General features: G+C 38.0%; 2 protein-coding genes across 4 annotated transcripts; one reads left to right on the top strand and one right to left on the bottom strand.

Moving 5' to 3' along the window:
* Positions 1 to 882: 882 nt before the first annotated feature.
* Positions 883 to 9,674, bottom strand: LOC129164983 (BEN domain-containing protein 5-like). Its single transcript, XM_054747157.2, has 8 exons — positions 8,957 to 9,674; positions 8,575 to 8,693; positions 6,335 to 6,618; positions 5,733 to 5,857; positions 5,179 to 5,211; positions 3,911 to 3,969; positions 2,504 to 2,711; positions 883 to 1,459 (listed from the first exon to the last, which is right to left on the bottom strand). Exons 1-8 carry the CDS (start codon positions 9,108 to 9,110, stop codon positions 1,323 to 1,325), a joined length of 1,119 nt encoding a protein of 372 aa, XP_054603132.2. The 5' UTR covers positions 9,111 to 9,674; the 3' UTR covers positions 883 to 1,322.
* Positions 6,612 to 20,694, top strand: LOC129160155 (uncharacterized). Of its 3 annotated transcripts, XM_054737337.2 has the most exons (8): positions 6,612 to 8,513; positions 8,668 to 8,716; positions 12,183 to 12,270; positions 13,131 to 13,196; positions 13,312 to 13,371; positions 13,477 to 13,524; positions 13,611 to 13,664; positions 15,988 to 20,694. In XM_054737337.2, the coding sequence occupies exons 3-8, from the start codon at positions 12,184 to 12,186 to the stop codon at positions 18,340 to 18,342; spliced, it is 2,670 nt and encodes an 889-aa protein (XP_054593312.2). In that variant the 5' UTR covers positions 6,612 to 8,513; positions 8,668 to 8,716; position 12,183; the 3' UTR covers positions 18,343 to 20,694. The 3 variants fall into 3 exon arrangements, with proteins under 3 accessions (XP_054593312.2, XP_070403847.1, XP_054593310.2); XM_070547746.1 differs by lacking the exon at positions 6,612 to 8,513 and having other exon boundaries at positions 8,607 to 8,716; XM_054737335.2 differs by lacking the exons at positions 6,612 to 8,513; positions 8,668 to 8,716 and having other exon boundaries at positions 9,762 to 12,270.
* The last annotated feature ends 670 nt before the right edge of the window (positions 20,695 to 21,364 follow it).

Genomic DNA, 21,364 nt, shown 5'->3' with positions numbered 1-21,364 from the left:
TTACAAACCATAAGTGCTAATGACTCCATTCCTTTTTGTGGTTGTAGGGGCTGTTTATTGGAGTACACTAAATTAAACCTGATCTCTCTAGGACATTCAGAAGCCAAGTTATAAGCCCACAAATGTGTAACTGGACTACTTCTTTAAATTGACACCAGATCCGGTGACCTTTGGGACATGGTTTGACCCCCTTAGGAAAGTGCTATCATCATGAAACGTTCAGATCACTTACAACTCAATAGATTCTACCTTCCTGTAACGTTTCAGCCTGATTGGACCTTGTTTTCACACAAATGAACCCAGAATGATGTGAAATTGTGCGTCGTGCAACATAATTCTGGGTGCCATTTACAAACCATAAGTGCTAATGTCTCCATTCATTTTTGTGGTTGTAGGGGCTGTTGATTGGAGTACACTAAAACAAACCTGATCGCTCTAGGACATTCAGAAGCCAAGTTCCCTGCTGGAAAAACCAGCATAGACCAGCATAGCTGGTAACCAGCATAGACCAGCATATGTTGTGTTTTGGTGCTGGTCTAGCTGGTCAAGCTGGTCCATGCTGGTCAAGCTGGTCTTGCTGGTCTAGCTTGTCCATGCTGGTCAAGCTGGTCTTGCTTGTCCATGCTGGTCTAGCTGGTCTTGCTTGTCCATGCTGGTCAAGCTGGTCTTGCTTGTCCATGCTGGTCTAGCTGGTCTTGCTTGTCCATGCTGGTCTAGCTGGTCTTGCTTGTCCATGCTGGTCAAGCTGGTCTTGCTTGTCCATGCTGGTCTAGCTGGTCTTGCTTGTCCATGCTGGTCTAGCTGGTCTTGCTTGTCCATGCTGGTCTAGCTGGTCCATGTTGGTCCATGCTGGTCTAGCTGGTTTATGCTGATCTAGCTGGTCCATGCTGGTCTATGCTGGTTCAGCTGGTAATCAGCATGGATCTGGTTACCAGCTGAACCAGCATAGACCAGCATGGACCACTATTGATTGTTGGTCCATGTTATTGGAGCAGCATTCAATGGTGGTCCATGCATGGGATGCTGATTAGCAGTACAAATTCTCCCAGAGGATACGAGTGTACTGAACAACCACACTGAATTTTGTTACAATAAGACAGAATATTGGAAAATATTACATACTGTAACTACTACAATAAAGACAAGGTAAGGTTTTCAAGTCAGTATGTACATTTATTACGTTTGTTTAACAAAGAACGTGGTAACAAAATGCATACAAATCATTTAAAAAACAAACTAATAACAAATAAGAACAAACACTAATAACAAGTAACTAATTTAACTTACCTTATGAAAACATGAAACATAAAAAATGCCACATTTCAGTCCTTGGGGGTTTTGTTTTTTTGTTTATTAATGTCCATAATTTTTTCTGTAAGGTATCGCCCTGCTTTTACCCATCTTGCTTGCAGCTCGGGCTCCTCCAACTTTTTGTTGATGAGCCACTCTTTGAAGCAGGCTGAAATGAAATACAAATAGACAAGTACCTAAGTATTAAGTCTTGAAAAAATCATTCACATAAGCATGAACAGGGTTTCCTACAAGCAATATATTATCAACAATGTTTGCTTCATTGTTACTTGAGTATTGGGTATCAGTCAAAAGTTTGAAAACAAAAAATATAGATATTTTTTTCATTTTCTTCTATAGTATGAATTAAAATTGAAAATATCAAACAATGAATGAAAACATATGGAAATGTGTAGCAAACAAAATATAGCAAATGTCAATTAATCTACAATGTAGAAAAGAGGTCCAAAGAAAAGAAACACCACAAAGAAAAACTACTCCATAAAAGGATGTGTCCTTTATCCGGTACTGTATATGTTTGTAAAAGCCATGTGTTGCACTACAACACATGGCTTGACGCGCTCCGCTATCCGTGTGCTGCGGTGTTTCACCTCACCGACGCAGCATTGAAACGCCTACTACACTTTGCGGTCAGGAGATCCCTTTGATCTGCTCAAAAGTAACTGATGAGGTGAAAAAGTAAGAAGCCAAGTAGTAGTTTTTCTGGAGAGTTTAGAGGAGATGCAGGAAGATGAGAGATGGGACAGAAAACAAAGCAACAAGAAAACAAAGCAAAGTGTTTGAAAGTAAAATATAGGTAGATTTATCTCCACTACACGTTGAATAAAACAATAAGTTATACACATGTAATATTTATACATTTGATACAATTCAGATCACCTTCAAATTCAGTCACACAGCCAGGGCTGTTTCAATGCATTTTGGGGGCCAAGGTAAAACGGCATCAAACAAATTGTTATCGAGGTTAAATCCTCAGTATATCGTGATGTTGATTTTAGGCCATATAGCCCAGCCCTAGTGTGATTTCTTTTTGGGAAATGGAAATATGACCACCCTAGTTTAAATTCAATTTTATCTATTATTGACATTAAAGCATTTGTCTATTGATATATTTAATTATTTGTGCACTTTTACTCCTTCATACTTGTCAACACTCAAGAACATTTTGCAAATCCAACTAAAAATACCATACCTCTCAATGTTTCCAGCTTCTTTGGGGTTAAAGGCTGCCTGGTGCTCTTAGTTGTAGGACACGCCTTCCCTGTAAGGCTTTTCTGGCCTAGGGTCTTTGTTCCCCAGATTGCCACTGCAAGCTCCTTCAGAAACAAAGAATCCTTTGATTGGTTTTTAATCCTTGACCAGGCCTCTCTCCGGATGTAGACTCCTCCTCCCAGGTGAATCTGACAAAAATAAAAATAAAAATAAACACCCACACAAGTCTAAAACAAATACACTGAAAAGTTAGTTGGCTTGTGAACAAATGATGGAGAGGTGTTCTTCATAGTTCTACATATGAAAACACATTTTGCTATTTGAGTATGGGGTGCCATTTGTAATGTTACACAGTCAAAAATTAACAGCAATATTTTTAATTATTTATCTCATAATCAGAGCAAAAAAGTAGGTTTCATTTTTTAAACACTTATTTTCACCTTGTCATTCAAGTATTTATAAATGTTAAGTTTCCTAGCTAAATATTTAGTTAACAAGTTAAATATATATTTTAAAAACAAAATATTTATTGTGAAAATTAAACATTTAGTTTGGAACAAAATATTTAGCTTCCTAATTTAATATCCATTTTTCAAATCAAATATTTTGTTTTTAAACATTTTTTTACAGGCTAAATGTCTAGTTTTTAAAGAGCAAGTCACACCCAAATCACTTTTTTTTTGCTGATAAACTATATAAAGGAGTGTCTAATCATGCTACAGACACGTGCAGTCAATAATTTGGCAGTTCAGTGCATCGTGGTTAAAATTCAAATATTCTGCCTAAAACTGTTGCGCCGCCGTCGTCAGGGAAAAATTCTGCACTGTATTTGAATTTAAATCTGCCAAAAACATGACTGTTAGGTTGATCGGTCTGTCCAAATTGTCCTTAGGTGTGAGTGTGTGTGTGCATGATTGATTGTCCTGTGTGTCTGTGTTGCCCTGCAATGGACTAGCTCTCTGTCCAGGGTGAACCCTGCCTGATTGCCCGTTGGCTGCTGGAGTTAGGCACCAGCCCCCCCCCCCCCCCCCCCGCATTGACAAAGCGGGTTCAGAAAATGGATAGACGGATGGATGGACAAGTTTGTGAACTGGAAACGCAGGATTTGATAGTAAACAGGTAAAAATATCACACTCTGGGGCTTTATTTAACTTGCTAACTAAATATTTAGCTAGGAAACTTAACATTTATAAATACATGAATGACAAGGTGAAAATAAGTGCTTAAAAATGAAACCTAGTTTTTTTCTCTGATTACAAGATAAATGATTAAAAATTTTGCTGATAATTTTTTACTGTGTAACATTACAAATGGCAACCCATATATGAGTTGTGTTGCTACACTTGTGGTGTGTATTTGAATACTGTATGCAGGGGAAGTACAGTACCTCCTCTCCTTCTGGACACCTAGGTGTCTCCACTCCATCTTCACTGCCAGACTCTGCAACTATGAAAAGAATGTTAAAATATTCAGCATTTGTGTCTTGCTTAAACCAAGCAAGAAGCCACATGGTATAAGTGGAGAATGGATAATTTTTTTCCAAAACTGTCTCACTTTAAATCAAAATCAACACAAGTACAAACACAAAAGGCCATTTTTAAATGAGGGTTATTATGAGTAAGGGAGAAGAAAAATCCAAAACTTCCATGGCCCAGTGTGACAAAGTGATTGCCCCGAAACCCAATTACCTCGATTGGGCTGCCCTTAGCAGCTTCAATTCAATTCAATTCAAGTTGATTTATATAGCGCCAAATTACGACAAGTCATCCCATTTGTTGCTGAATGTCTTGGAATCTCTGCATGATGTTGAGGATATTTTGATCTACTTCACTGTTTCAGGAAAGTCTGACAGGATTGATTTCTTTACTGAGAACAGGTGTGGTAGGAATCAGGCCTCTGTGCGGCAGGACAAACAGAAGTCGGGTGTGATGAGCCGCTGTTAAGTTATGTTTCAGCTAAAGCTGGGTATTGGTTCATTTCAAGAATAAATTTGATTTTGATTCTCAAGAGTTAGAATCGACAAAATTTGATTCAACCCAATCTGTTCCAATTCAACATGGGTCACTGCTTTTGAAAACTTTTCTGTGAGCTGTTACCTTAATTATATTGCTGAAATGAAATGATGCAACACTGAGTAACAATTCACCTGAAAAAATTGTGTTAACCCTTTCAGACCTTACTTTTCATTAGTTTTAAAGAAAAGGCAAACAATGTTAAACCAAACGATTCTTGGACTTTTTAATTGATACGATTTGTTTCTTAGAAGAATTGATTCAGAATCAATTTTTCAAAATGTTTCAACACAGCACTAGTTTCAGCTGAGGGCGCAATCATTTACTCACCCAGGGCTGTGTAGATTTTCAGTTCTCCCTTGATAAAAACCTTGATTTAAAACTTCCATTTTGTGTTTGTGTTGTCTTTGAGTAAAATTTACATTTGTGTGATGAAATGAAACATTTAAGATTGACAAACATGTAAAACCAAACATGAGACCACTTTGACTAAATTAAGGGGCTTTTGAAAATGTAAAATTAGTTCACAATTCTGATTTCACTTATATCAAGTTGGTACTGCAAGTGTAGAAATCTATTTTAACAATGTAAATTTAAAAAAAAAATTGTATTCTAAATGTTGATAAATTTTGGTTGCACTTACTGTATAAAGTCTTTGAGTTTTGGGTGGCAGGATCTTTAACAGTTAGAGAGAAAATAAGCATATCATGAACACAGGAAATAATGGAAAACACAACAACAAAGAATATGTTTCCCAAACCTTATTAGGTTAGTGATACCTAAGCTCACAGCTGAAGTACTGCAACTAATGGTCACTTCCAAAGTGTTTTTGATGTTTGCTACCTTCAGCTACTTGATAAATGTATATATTTTGTCCTTATATCCTTGTTAAAATGTTTGTTTCTGAGCGTCAGGCAACTGTAAAAGTTAAGTGAGCTACAATATATATTGCTTTTCTATCTTTTTCCCTATTCACAAACAAATGGGTGCATAACTGTCTAAGTTCAGTGTTTTGCCCAAAAACATTTCAACAAGATAAGAGGGGTTTGGGACTGCCAGCCCAGAGGGAAACATTTCCTTATATGGGATAATTTACATTAAGCCCAGAAGTATACATTAAAAAATACCCACAACACATTTCAGTTTTAGGTACAACTGCATTAGTAAAGAGACTTAGGGGAAATGATCTGTCCTCACCACTGCTCTTGGAGGAGGTTGACTTCAGCGCCTTCATTAGATGCTGTTGCAGCTCTATGTTCAGCTCTCGGAGAGTTTTATTTTCAGACTCCATTGTTGAAAGACTCTTTTCTTGCTCCTGCATTCTTAAACAGAAGAAAATATGTAATGACTATATTATTAGGAAATGATAAAAAAATTGTTAATTATTATCTGTGAAATTATCTAGCTGCCTATAGTGCAGATGGGTAGTGCTGCACATGTGCACAGCATTCAGAAAGGCCAAATCTGGACAGCATGTGGTAGTTGTGTGACAAAAACAAGTAGCAAAATATTATATTACCAAATATATCAATTTAAAAGTATAAACACACCTTTGAAATATAAAGATTCAATAATAAGGCTCAATAATTAAAAACATATTTTTGATCAAAGTACCCAGCCTATTTCAACAGGACCAAATAATGCTATTGCTATTCACAATATTCTACACACCCATCTACTTTTGGCAAGGACAATAACAAGACTGAATCCAACTAGAGCTTAAAGGTAGATTTACAGTATATTGTTAGGACACATTAACAATAATACAAAATTATTTTTCAAGGCTATTCAAAACTTACCTTTTTTCCATTTCCTGCTGCTGTAGACACATGCAACTATACTTTTTCTGATAAAAGCATTGTTTTTTTATTGCCTCCTCATAAAGTTTCTGTGGGACAACACCACCATCATTATCGTCATCCTCAGTATCATCTTCAAAGAGGGAATCGCTGAGGATATCTTCTCTGATTTTTTTGGTACTGGTAGGGCAGAGTGGAGAGTTCCTCTTTCTGTTTTTTCTTTCCTGCAGAATGGCCAGTAGGTTAACATCTTTTGCTTCCTCTGCGGCCTTTTTCTGAGTTGTCTGTAAACATTACAAAAGCACAACTTAAAATTACAGTATGACTTTCATAAGATTTAAAGTTAGCAAACTCACATACTAACAAACTAAGCAATGCTACACAAAGCAAGCGCAATATTACTGGAAATAATTTTTAACCTAATGTCATGGCCTGATGTTGGCTTTATTCACTCCAGTAACAATACACTTTTGGACACAGATCTGCTCAGAAAGGACTGAGTTTGCATATTCTTGTAAATGACATTTGTAGCTTACAATGACAAAACAACTTTCTCTTGCTGATTCCTTATTAATGCGTTTTTTGTTGTGATGTTTTTTTTTCATTGAAATAGACCATGTCTTCCCAAAATAGCTGATAAGTGACTTCTTTGTCTAGACCCACATTACATGTATTCGTTTTGTGTTGTTAATATCGAATTTGCTCAGACGACTTCTTCTCTTTCTTAATATTAGTGCCATAACTTTTTTTTTGTCATTTTGTGTTTATTTTCTAACCTTATTCTCCATTTAAGAGCATGCACTGAGCTACTTTAAAAAACACATTAACTATAACATTTTTTAACTTGTGAACATTAAAATTCTAATTAGACCAAAAAAGACCAATGATTAATTTTACATTGACTTCTTAACATTTCGGTAAATTTGCCTGAAATATTTTGATTGGTGTGAAATAAATATGTAAGAATGGGTTTATTCTTTATTGTCTATGCAGCAGAAAAGGATCAAACAGTGGAAATAAGTGAAAATGGTGATCTACTAATATCGTCTTTGTAACACAAATGCAATTTATGGTTACAGAAGGACTTAACTATACCTGGACGTGTGTTTCCCAAAGCTGAGGGTCTTTCTTGATTAGTAAATACAAGCTCAGCCCTTGAGATCTCTAACGGTATTTGTGAAATTTTTTGAAAAGATCTGATTACATTTTTAAAGCATAATTTCTCTCCCTAAGTGTTATACAGTATTTGCAATAACCAGGATATTTATTTAGATGTGACATTGTTTTTACAGAACTGGATTGATTATAATATTCTTCTCATTAAACAACTTTTTAACAACGATGGTCTAACTTTTACATATGTAGAATTCCTTTCTGGGTTTAAAACTTGACTTGACTCCTTGATTGTTATGTTATGGATTCTATTCCTTTAAGCCTAAAACTAATTATTTCAAACTAGGCTGATTTACAAATTTATATATATAAGAAACTCAGACCCCGTTTTGAGTAGTAGCTGTAAAACACAAAAATAAAATAAAAATAATTCAAAGAGATACTATGAGCCAGACAGCTGAAACTTGCTGCATGGAGATGGAATCTGCATGGAACAAACTTATTTAATGAAATATGTTGGAGAAAAACTTGGTTATTTGGGAGTTTTCTTATATGAAATATATCTATCCACACAATTTGGGTGTCAGTAAGTAATATAATGACCTTTTCAGTAGAAAATTAGAATTGGGTGTTTAATTTAAACTGAGTATGTTCCATTTTAATTTAAACTGAGTATGTTCCATTGACAGATATGCATATGTACATTATTTTTATTTGTTGTCTATATAATATAGATCATGATTGATTGAAAGGTTAAGGAAAATGGTTAACAATTTAATATAAAGATTTTAGTTTATAATTCTAAAAAAATTCGGATTACACTGGATTTATAAATAAAATGTAATCGCTGATGCACACTCCGGAGCAGTAGGGGCGGTAAAAAGTAAAGGTAAAGATAAAAACTGCAACTCCCAGTTGGCTGCCAACCGCCGTAAAACCCCTCAAGAAAGGAGAAGAAGAAAAAACAGAAGATCGGAAGCAGCTGCGCATTTGTGTGTTGGAAAGTTGTGAAGATTTGTCTTTTCATTTTTGTTTTACCAACGTTGGGCCCATTTATTCATCATTGGTGAGTATTGAGTGGTTAATGAACATTGCCTAATGTTTGCCAACATGCTAGTAGAATATACTTTTTTTGTCCTGGCTTCCTCCGCCTCAGAAGGTAGCGGTGAAGTGCTGGGATCCATGACTTTTTTAACACGGACCCTCTTCCCCGTTGACAGCTCCTCTTCGATGTCCTCTTTGGTGTCTGGAATATAAACAGCACTTCATGTAAGTATTTGACTGCATCGGCTATACTGTACATAATTTTATGTAGTTATTTCATTATTCGCTCTGTTCTTAAGGAACGCTAACCTTAGCAACGCTACACTATCGTAACTAGCTAAAAGCTAATAGCACACTAGCTAGCTCGACTAGAGCGGTAGACAGAGATTTCAGCCAGTCAATTTAACTACACATCCTAGGTCGACCTTATTAATAAGTAAAACTGTTTGTGAGATCGTGACTTACCCTTCAGCATTAATATTTGAGCTTTGAAAAAACTGTCTTGCCAGCGAACCCAGTAAATTTTGCTGGTATCCTTCTGGCTGTCAAAATCTTTGATAAAGGTTGTTGGAACGATTTCTTTACAGCCGTCGTCTATATACCTAACATAAGCAAACATTTTTTAAGGCAAACAAAATTAGTTTCCTAAATTCGAATTAGTTAAATATAACTGTTGTCTAAAAAGAAATAAGGTCTAAAATATTTTAGTTTTTAAATCGTGACGCCGCAACTTAATTTGCTCTTGATCTTGGTCCTAATGCTAATGTTGAGATACGCCCCTCCAGCTAGCTTTGACTTCAACGGCGGGAAGCGCGTGAGCACTGAGCAGAGGATGCTGTAGTTCCCAGTTCCCCCTCTCAATTCATAGTGGGGATTTGATTACAACCAATTATTTTTTATTTTAAGGGAGAATAAGTGACCCTTGACTCATTAAATGTTAATAGCTAATTGCAGACACTATATCTGAAATATTTCTTAAATGTAAACATTGACATTTTTTGAAACTACAATCCATCTAGAAAAAAAAAGTGATTTATTATTACTTATTATCCACCAGAGGTGGGTAGGGACTTGTTACATTCACTCCGCCAATTTCCTTTAGTAACTTTATGGGGGAAAAATACTTTTTACGGGTAGTTTTACTTTATCATTTCTACTCGAATAAAATGTTGCATATTCATTTAATTCAATTTTATAATTAAATAATTTTAATAAAATAAATTAATGAAATAAAATAAACTAATAAAATTAAATAATTAGTAAATTTTTATTTAATTTAAATTTAATGATTTCATTTAATTGAGTACTTTAAAATTAAATTTAAGATTTAAATAATTTATTCAAAGTGTTTAGTAGTTCACAATTACTCTTATTTGACTAACATTTCTGAATACTGTAACCAACGAGTAACTTCAGTGAATACAAAAAAACATTAACTAAAAATGCAGAAAACAAACATCTACAGTTCTTGTTAAAGGGAGATGTTTGCACAGAATTTTGTTCTTCTAATGTAATTTTCTAGCTATTGTTTCCACCACATGATGACCATTCATGATGAAAGACTCGCCTGATATGAGTACAATTTATTTTAAAATAAACCATGTATAGCTGCCATTATTGTAGTTATAAACTCTCTCAGATTGGTGATTTGCTCAAAGGTGATAATGACTTGACCTGGACTGGAAGATTATTTTAGGGACTTGGACTCACACTTGCCCAGTAGGGTCCAGTGACTTGACTTGGATTAATCCTATGAGACTTGGACTTGCACACTAACCCCGGCTTTCCACTGGAGCCGTCAGCAGCACGTTACTGCAGCAGCACGTCATAGCTGCTGATAGGAACCGTGTGGTCAACAGAACCGTTTCCACTGGAGCCGTCAGCAGCGCGAGTCGGCCACGTCTCAGGAGCAGCATGTCGCGGCCTTTACGCGCCGGTTCTATTTTCTACGCGCGACGCCTCTGAAACGGGTCAAGTTCGACATTTTTGGGGAAGGAAAGACAGGAAATCGGACGCGGAAATGGAGAGAAGCTCCCGAGATTTTCAGAATAAAGAACGTACTGCCTTCCGGTTGCTTTACTTTAAAGAAAAAGTTACTAACTGTGCGGCCCCGTGAGAAGTTATCACCTAGCTAGCGGTCTCCTTTGTTTTTCAGGTCCGTATTGGCGATTATAAAACGGACAGAACATAAAACACAAACCATGTTGTAGTTTTCTCCTGCTTGTTGTTGTGTTTACTGACGAAGTCACTCGTGTGACTTCGTGCCCTGTCGGTGACAGCTGCTCCCCTGCTGCTTTGCGTCTCGTGGGAAGGGCCAAGCAGCAGCTTACGCGAGCAAAACGTGCTGCTGCAGTAACGTGCTGCTGACGGCTCCTGTGGAAACCCGGGGTAAGGCAAGGGTCGGCAACCCGCGGCTCTGGAGCCGCATGCGGCTCTTTCATCCATCTGATGTGGCTCTCTGCTTGTAAACTAACTAATGAATAGTTAAAGATTGTCTGCGTAAACCTGAACAGGTCAACTGTTTGTGCATAATCAAATAAGTCTATAGGCGCTTTCTGAGCTGAAGAGGATATGAGATTCTGGACTGTTCTTCAGACAGGCTCATTGATGTGTTGGAGACAGGAACAAGTGCTATTCAGCCAAAGATTCATAATCAGGGGACATTTTTTAAGTCTCTGAGAGACCGTGTTTAGAAAACACTGAATCTTCCTGCATGGTTCTGGTTATGCGATGCGCTCCAAGCCCCCGATCTACACATCTTCATCTTGCTGTCCACCATACGCATGCGCTGACAGCGAGCTGCGCTGAGCTCAGTGTCCATCTCAGATGTTCTGATGGGAATCTTTTCCTGATTGATGTAGCTACCTCTACGATGTGCATAACGATTAAAATATCAGCGCATCTGCAGGTTTGAGATTTCTCCATCAAAATAAACAGTCAAACACGGGAAATATCCGGTCAGTGCGAATCCTGTCATTTAACTGTTTTACCTTCTTGTGAAAATTGTTGCAAACAGAAACATTAAACCGGATGAACACCAGAGCCATGCACACTGTGCCGTTACCTCCGTCAGTGTAAATGAGGGAAAAAAACTACCTGATTGGATCCTTTTCAACAATGATTAATGCAAAGTTTAGTTCAGTACAATGTTTAATTACAACAGTCCAACGAGACAGAGCAGTTATGTGTGACGCCTCAAGAAGCGTCACCTGCTCAGCTATTAAAACCACTAGAAGGGTGAAAAATATCAAAATATTGTAGCGCAGACGGGCTACATTTTTTTTGGATCAATTTGAAACAAACTGTTTTATTAATAATCTTCTGTTGAAAGATAACTTTGAGGTACATGAGCGACTGGTATTGGTTGCTGTCACCTGTTGTGATCTGTTAAAGCAGCTCTCTGCTGTCTGAGTGTAGGCCCCGCCCACAACGCCACAGCTGCTGTGGCTCCCAGTGTTTTCTTTACCGTGGGAAACGGGTAATAATGGCTCTTTGATGGGAACAGGTTGCCGACCCCTGCACTAAGGACTTGAGTGTGACTTGGACTTTTGAAATGGTGACTTGACTAATACTTTCAAATAATGGTATTTCTTAAGTGAGCTGAATTTCACCAGTGTAACTGTTTAAATTTACCATGGTTTTATTCACGAATCATGTCTGTTACTGATATCGATGTTCATTTTTGTTTTAGAATGCCAAAGCGCAAGTACAAATTGTACCTGGAACCAAACAGTACCATCAAGTTACCCTCTGCAAGATGGAACAGAGAGACTTTGGATGTAAGTTAGCTCATGAAAGATGTATCAGAGTTCTTGCAGGGTCTTAAATGGTCTTAAAAAAAGTCTAAAATACATAACTTTAAATTCAAGGACTTAAGTCTGAACAACGCCCACCCAGTTTTTTGTTCTATGTCTTAGGACTGCACAATTAATCGTTAAAAGGTTGTGATTTCAATTCATGCTTGTAAGCAAACTCATTCTGAAATGACAATTAAAATGAAAAAGGGAAAAAAAAAACACAATCATTGTACCGCATTTTAAACCTGGACATAATCTGCATGAAAAAAAGTGCTCCCTCTTTTTCCCTCAACAATTGATAATGGCGGAGCCTTATACCATGTGATGCAGAAGCGAGCTGGCAGGATAAAACAACAGTAGCCTTTATTTATTGTTTTTATTTTCAGTGTCAGCTGTTACAAAGCTGATTTGCAGTTAATACGTGCAATAACTATTTAAATTGGGGAAAAAATTGTGAGAGAATCATGATCTAAATATGAGCAAAAAATAATTGGGATTATTTTATCCAGAATCGTGCAGCCCTACTATGTCTTAGGTTTAAACAGGTCAGTTCTTTTGATTGACTGGATAACAAAACATCTGCCATCAGATGCTTCTGAGATGTTCCAACTCAAACAGACTTTGTTAATGTGTGACTTTGTGTTAATGTGTCATGCTGGTCTAACATTTTGTTCATAGCGGTCTTAAAAGGTCTTAATTGTAACTTTCTGAAACCTACAATAACCCTTTTGTAATGCAGTAATGAAATTTGACTTTTTTTTTTCTTTAACAGATCTATCACATTGCCTTTGCTGATGTTTGAAGACACTAAATAGGGAATATGGTTTTGTAAATATTTTCAGACTTCTCCCTTGAGCAGTGAAAGCTGTGACCAAGTGACTTCTGGTCCATATTCTGCAGATTTTGAGGTGAGGGTTACATGTATTCTTAAATTGATAGAAACATGATTTCACACTGTGCTGCCCTGCACAAAGTGTTGTGGTACTTTCTTACTTAGTAACATCTTTTCTACCTCCTCTGAAGACCACGTCTTCATCTGGTCATTTTGATTTCCCGGAATATCCAGATGACACAATCAACCTTGTAAGTTCTTTTACCAAACCTCATGTGCAAGTTTGTGATATTTACAAACTGAATGTACAAAGAAATGAACTAAAAATCTTTTCAAATAATTTCTTTTGTCTCTAGACCTTGCCCTACACTGAATGTGGCAGAGAAGATGCTGCAGATGTTGAGGTGATTGACTAATATGTGAGGCAAGATAATATTATTACACATTTCTGTTTCTTACTGTGTTTGTGCCTTTTCTACATTCTCTTCAGACCATGTCTCCATGTGGCTGTCTGGAGTCTGATTCAGATGAGACATTCAACCTGGTAAGCTTTTAACCAAATCACACAACAATACCTGCAATTCTTATTTTTATACACAAGCAATGTTTTTCTATTATCTTTGCTGTTTATTATAAGTGTTAAACAGCAGTCCACTGAAGTGAGGCATTGTAGTGAGTTAATAAAAAAAATAAATTACAAGGTCTATTCAAGAAACATTAAATAAAACAGAAGGCTCGACATGAAGTTGGCAAAAACAGAATGAGCGAAAAACTGAACAGATCAGAGGATCCGGTAATTAACTGAAAAACTGTAATAACGGAAATTGGAGAGACAGCATGTGTATCTCATGATAATGATCAAGCAGCACAGGTGAGTGACATAAGTGACATTTCTGGGAAAGTAAAAACAAATAGATATCATGTAGAGAAAAAGTATTCTAAATGCTGGACTAAAAAGAGGGAGAACATCTGCAATGGTCCAAGAAATTACAGTATAAAGAGACCTAAACCAGGAAAAAAAAGATCTAACGTAACAGTGCCTTCAAAACCACAAACAGGACATTGGCAAAATGGAAAGGCGCTAAAAATCCACAAAAAGAGTGCAACAGATATAAGGGGTAACATACGGGCTAGTGAACACTAGAAAAGCTATATAGATCAAACTAAAATTAACCCATAAAACTAGGGATAAAGAAATTAATTAATACTGCAGAGTAAATTAGGGCTGATCAATAAAAGAGGAAACTAATATGGAAATCAGCATCAAAGACCAGAAAAAAAACGTCATTTCTGATGGAAATAACCTAAGAAAAACTAAATAAAAAGAATTCATTGAATCAAGGGGTGTGCCGATTAATTTAAAAATGATTAATCATGTTAAGCGTACCAAATTGTTTACAATTCAAAAACGTTTAAAATCTAGCATTTTAGTCGTGAAAAGAGCGTCTCTGTTGTGTTTCATGTTGGCAGCAGCGTCCAGTTTACCCGGACTTGCTGACTTTTTCGGCACCGTTGGAGCGGGGGTGCATAGACGTACTAAGACGGTCGTTCTGAGACATCGGACTGTATGTTCTTGGGTGTTATTTGGTATATGTGGTGCTTTGGGTGCGTCCCATCGTGGGGTGGTTTACAAGGACTCACATCATCTGTCAGCAGTAAAGAGTTACAGCTACATGTCACAAATGTCTCCCAGGAACTTTTAGTTATGATTAATGTAAAAGGATTTAAATTCCATCTAGGGTCATTCGTAATATTACCTGTTGTTGTATTTTGCCAAGCAAAAGTAATCTTATCATGTTAAGCTAACTTTGTGATGTAACTGCATCGACTAACAGAGGATTATGTTCATGTGGGTCATCAGCATGATGTTGTTGAAGTTATGAAAGCAAACATGGCTGGAATCAGTTTTACCTGTAATCTTATTTTTCTTCTCTAAGTGTGTGTGCTGCTGTAATGAGTGAATGTCCCCACTGTGGGATTAATAAATCTATTCTGTTCTATTCAATACATTTTTATCCGCCAGTAGGGAAAAATACATTTGAGGATTTTTTACCTTTCCGGGCTTCCGTACAAATAACCTGGTTACGGAGGAGGGGTTCGTCTCCCAAACCAAAAAACACAATCCCAAACTATGCAGGTGTTGATAAAATGCGAGTTCCAATGGCCTGTATTTGATTTGTCACAACTCCTTTGTTTGTTAGTATTCGGTAGCTCTCGCAGTTGAAACCACGCCTAGCATGCTGCATGCTAAAAGCTGTAGCATACCAAACAGGAAGAGAGAACGCCCGGTGTTAACAATGAGCAGCAGGGCAGGAAACGATATATCTTGCTCTCATAGGCTAGTTTGTTAGCCAATCTGAGGCTAGCAAATTCGAATAATGAGTATGAACGAGCAGCAGCCGAAGCTGCCTGATGGAACAAGCCGGAACCACCTGAATATTGACCCAGACCGATTGAATGGTCTGTTAATCAGTATTTCGTAACGTTTTTTAGATGTAAAATGTTTCATATTACTGGTTAATACTTAAGAAATAACCACAAAGTCCTGAAATTAGAATTCAATTCAATTCAGTTCAATTCAAGTTTATTTATATAGCGCCAAATCACGACAAGAGTCGTCTCAAGGCACTTCACATAATAAACATTCCAATTCAGGTCAGAATGAAATGGCCTCTTTAATAATAAATAAATAATGAATAAATCGGTTTCCTGATCTCTAAACAAGATTTGTCCAAACAACCGAAAAAATAATTTAGCACCAAGTAAAGAGGGGAATCGATCCGATACAGTCACCCGATCAGTTGCTTTTATCATTTGTTTTTGCTGGTAGATACATGCAATAATGTGTGTTTATTGTCACCCTACAGCCCACAACTTCTTTTGGTGGCTTATCTGTGCTGAAATCAAGTAACGTCAGCCAGGAGTTTGAGTGTGATTCCTCACCTGAAAGTGATCCTCAAGTTGATTCAAACATTGAAGACCTTCCAGAGGACGACCCATTTGGACAGATAGGATTTGACACTGACATGGATTCTGCACTAATTTCAGGGGGTACAACAACAAGGGCTGAAGCACTGCTTATGGTAATGTGTCATGCAGCAAGACATAACATAACAGGAACACAACTTGATGATTTGTTAAAGCTTATAAATGCACTGTTTGGCAAAGAGGTTTTACCGAGATCCAAATATTTGTTCAACAAAGTGTTTAAGAACTCTTCTGACATAGTGGAATTTCACTTCTACTGCAAAACCTGCAAATTATACATTGGCAAACAAGAAGACATAAAAGAAAAAAACATTGTTCAGTGTACAATTTGTAGTGCTCCCATTGAAATTAGCACATTGAACAGTGCAAGCTTTTTCATAAGCATACCAATTGCACCTCAAATTCAGACACTGATGGAAAACCCTCAAATTCAAAACAGCATGAACTACAGATACCAAAGGCAACAGAATGAACATGTTATCTCTGACATATATGATGGTGAAATGTATCAAAACCTGTCAAAACCAGGTGGCATTCTGTCAGATCCGGCCAATTTGTCATTTAATTTTAATTCTGATGGTTCACCTGTCTACAAGTCTTCCAAATTTTCAATATGGCCCATCCAGCTGCATTTAAATGAACTCCCTCCCAAATTGAGATTCCAGAATGTAATGCTTGCAGGTCTTTGGTTTGGTGCTCAAGAGCCAGTCATGCCAATTTTTCTAAAACCATTTGTTGATCAGGCAAAAACACTGGCATCCAATGGTGTGTCCTGGAGAAAATGTGGAGCTCTGGTGAACAGCAAAATTGTTGGACTCTGTTGTTGTGTGGACTCAAAGGCAAGACCAGCTATGCAAAACACCACCCAGTTTAATGGGTATTTTGGTTGTGGCTTCTGTTTACACCCTGGGACTCTCGTTGAAAAACAGGTGAAGTATACTGTGACTGCCACAGAATACCCTGAGAGAGAGGCTAATAAAATGATTGCAGATATGGAGCAGGCCGTAGAACAACACAGAAGTGTCAGGGGGGTGAAAGGTCCATCACCACTGATAAACATGCCTTATTTTGACATTGTTTGGGGGTTTGTTCCAGACTATATGCATGCTGTCTTGCTTGGTGTCATTAGACAGCTGACAGAGCTTCTGTTGAGTGGCAGTGATCAACCCTACTATATCGGCAGTCCAAATACAATGAGGGTGCTAGAAAACAGGATCAAGGAAATCAAGCCACCACACCTTATTACACGACTTCCCAGACCCATTGCAGAGTTCAAGTACTGGAAAGCCTCAGAGTGGCGAGCTTGGCTCCTGTTTTACAGTTTGCCAGTCCTGAATGGGGTGCTTCAGTCACGTTATGTGAAGCACCTATCCCTGCTGGTGTTTGCAGTATTTCTGCTTTTGAAGGAGAATGTCACATTCGAAGAGATCAACAAAGCAGATGAGATGCTGTTCGAGTTCGTGGCAAGGTTTCAACTGTTGTATGGAGAAGCATCTATGACATTCAATGTACACTTGCTAACGCACCTGTCCAAGTCTGTGAAACTGTGGGGGCCGCTCTGGGCACACTCAGCATTTGTATTTGAAAATGCAAATGGTGGTCTGTTGAAACTGTTTCACGGAACAAAATGTGTAGCTTTGCAGATTGTAAACAAATTCTTGTTGCATAGAACGGTTCCGCTTTTCAGTACAAGGTTTGCAGTTAGTGAGCAAGTAAAGAACTTCTGTTTGGAGCTCACAAATAACTCAAGAGTAAAGTCCTTCACTAGATATCAAGACACAACTGTTCTGGATAATGGCAGGGTTACTGAGACAACTGAGGAGGAGAAAAGTGCCTTCATTTCTGCAGAAAAAGTTCCACCAGATGAAATGGTGGTACACAAGAGAATGGTGCACAAAGGACTGGTTTATACCAGCAAAAGCTACAGCCTCAGTAAGAGAAGAAGGGATTGTTATGGAAAGTTGAGTGATGGTGTTTGTGGAGAGATTCGAAGCATTATATCTTTTCCCTCAGAGTGGGGTACAGAAATTGCTGTACTTTTCCAAAAGTTTCATACACAAGCATCATTCCCTTTACCACAAGGGTACAGATTTGAGTCACATATTAGACTTATAAGTAGGGGACCTACTGTGGATCTGATTCCAGTAGACAGGTTAGAGCAGAAATGTCTGGTCCTGAAAACTGGTGATGAGACTTTCATTTGTGACTTTCCAAACCAACATGAAAGAGACTAGTCTTTGGTTGTCGTTCTGTAGGTAACATTTTTCTCTTGTGTTTCACAACTTCTCTTGATCAGTTCTGGCTGATTCAGATTTCTGCCCAGGAGAGTGGACTTAATGTGCTGTGCCATGTGTCTGAACTGGCTTCTTTGTTTTCCTGATTTACAGTTCTGAGCATTCCTCACTGTACTGGAGAACACCAGGATTTTGTATTTGTGGAAGGTCCTTCTTCAGAGGGGACAGGGAAACAACACAATATGGGGTTTGATTTGTGCCATAAGTGGGGAGACCAACTTCCTTTTCCGCGCTTGCATAAAATGCACTCATTTGACCAGTTTCCTCAACATTGCGCATGCTGAAAGTCCACTCCAAGCATGCACCTTCTTCGAGAGAGGGCCAGCTCACGTGTGTGGCCAACCTGCTGTGGGTGTGCTAGACTTGGTTCTATCTGCACGATGCCTTTTGGAAAGCTGCAGCCTTGAAGTAGAATTTTGCTCCCACAAATCAAGCTGGCTTTTGACAGTTGGTGGTGAAGTCAAAGAACTGCATTGACTTCCCTCTGATGGGTTCATTTTTAACATCACTGACACATGTACTAAAAATAACCACAACTGTTCTGAAAAATTGCAAACTCTAGTGGTCAAGTGGTCTTGTTCCAAAACCTTTCTTGATGGCTGTAGTATTTTTAGCATGCACAAGATGAAACTTTGATCAATTTCTTTTAAACATTAGAAATGCTCGGTGTCACTGAGAAAATAGTCTTTTTGTAAAGCACCCCAACTACAAAGAGCATTTCTTTGCCTGTGCACTTTTCTTTTTTAGTGTGCATGCTTTAATTCCATTTCTAGTTCTTTTTAAAACACAGGAAGTTTTTTCTTTACCTGCTAACATTTCGTTTGTGACTACAAACATCCTCAGAGCTGACACTGATGGTGGCGTCACTTCCTACTCCATTTATCCCCGGGCAGCAGAGGACGTTGTCGCCCTCTGCTGCCCGCTCTCCCCTCTCCGTTGATGTAGTCCCATGCACGATCCAATGTGTAGACTCCATTGTCTCTGTTCATGGTCCCACATCCACTTCTCCTTATCTCTATAGCTTCTTTGATCCATCTTTTGTATTTCTATTGTTCGCTGTTTATGATCCTTGTGTCCCAGTCCATTATGTGGTTTTCTCTTGTGCAGTGATCTGTTACGGCCGATTTCTTTATTGTGCTTTCTGCTTCTTGCTTCACTGCTCTTGTGTGTTTTCGACTTGTTTCTTTCTCGCACTCCTTTCTGTGTTCTATTGTCCGTGTGTTGAGTTGGCGACGAAGCACTATAAAGAAGTCAGCCGTAACAGATCACTGCACAAGAGAAAACCATATAATGGACTGGGACAACACAAGGATCATAAAAACCGAGCAACAGAAGTACAAAAGATGGATAAAAGAAGCTATCGAGATGAGGAGACGTGGATGTGGGACCATGAACAGGGACGATGGAGTTGGATCGCACATGGGACTGCATCATCGGAGAGGGGAGAGTGGGCAGCAGAGGGCGACAACATCCTCTGCTGCCCGCGGATACACAGAGAAGGAAGTGACACCACCATTGGCGTCAGCTCTGAGGATGTTTTTAGTCACAAACGAAACGTTAGCAGGTAAAGCAAAAACCTTTCCTGTGTTTTAAAAAGAACTAGAAATTGAATTAGAAACAGAACACAGCAAGAACACACCAAAGATCCATGCTTTAAGTGTTCACCTTTTTTAATCTGCTCAAATCTTTAAGTTTTGTTTTTACTTTATGTACACAGTGTTTATTGATGGATGGAAAAATATTACTATTTTATCGAAAAACTGCAATGTTAAAATGTGAACAAAAGTGATGTAATCTTGATTAGTTGCTAAAGCCACTTTAAATAGCAATAAAAATTCCCTTAAGATTTTAATGTTTATGATGTTTAACATTTGCTGAAACAATTACAATTTGTTTGTTTTATATAATAAATGTATATAAAGATAATATTGACTATTGTGTAATTATTCATAGATCCATTTTTTTAATCTTAGAATCTGTTTATTTTATTTATTTACTTATTTTTCCTAATATTAAATGTACTAAAATATGTATGCTCTTGTCTTCAGTGTGGCTTGTGTCTGATGGAGGAATGTTTTTATTAAAGTGCTTTCATAGATTCATCCAAAACATCAAAACTGAAAGTGATTGAAAACTATAGTTTTAGAATTGTAATCAGAGAGAGAATTAACCATATTAACAGTATCAAGCTAAGCACTTTAAAACACATTCCCCAAAGCAATCTAAACATTACTGGTCTCAATTTTTTGGGCACTACTGGCAGTTTTTCACACTGCAAGGAAGCAGGAAACCTTGGGAGAGAGGAGGGAGAAATGCGGCTAAAGATATGGGGCTGGAATTCAAACCCTGGATCAACTTTGGCCACCAGCAGACATTGCTGGTGGATAAACCAGCAATGACCAGCAAGGAAGCTGGTTTAGCTGGTTTATGCTGGTGGACCAGCATATACCAGCTAAACCAGCACCAAACCAGCATGGACCAGCAAAGACCAGCAAGGAAGCCATGCTGGTCGTTGCTGGTTTATGCTGGTCCACCAGCATAAACCAGCTAAACCAGCACCAAACCAGCATGGACCAGCAAAAACCAGCAAAGACCAGCAAGGAAGCCATGCTGGTCTATGCTGGTTTTTCCAGCAGGGTGACAAAGTCATTAAAGTGCGTCAACACAGTGGATTTAATAGAGTTTTAAAGAACGATCTCTAAGTGAAGTGAGGTTAGTTTTTTGTCTCACTGCAGATATAAAAACTAACTCTGCATCAGTCAGGCGCAGCAAAGCTCACCGTCTGTATGAGCGTGAGCGTCGGAAAGCTGATAAAATTGGCTGTAAAATAATTAAAACAAAGTAAAAATGTTCCTTTGCTTTTTAGAGTCCACATCCAGAAGACTGGAGCCGTGTTTCACTGACAGGCTGTCAGACTAACGCCCTGATGAGCTCAGCTGGGACAAACTGGTCTGATGTTTAG

The sequence above is a fragment of the Nothobranchius furzeri genome, unplaced genomic scaffold, assembly GCF_043380555.1.
Source record: "Nothobranchius furzeri strain GRZ-AD unplaced genomic scaffold, NfurGRZ-RIMD1 Scf024, whole genome shotgun sequence".
Lineage (NCBI taxonomy): Eukaryota > Metazoa > Chordata > Actinopteri > Cyprinodontiformes > Nothobranchiidae > Nothobranchius > Nothobranchius furzeri.
The sequence above is the reverse complement of the archived record's forward strand: the minus strand, read 5'-3'. Positions and strand labels throughout refer to the sequence as shown.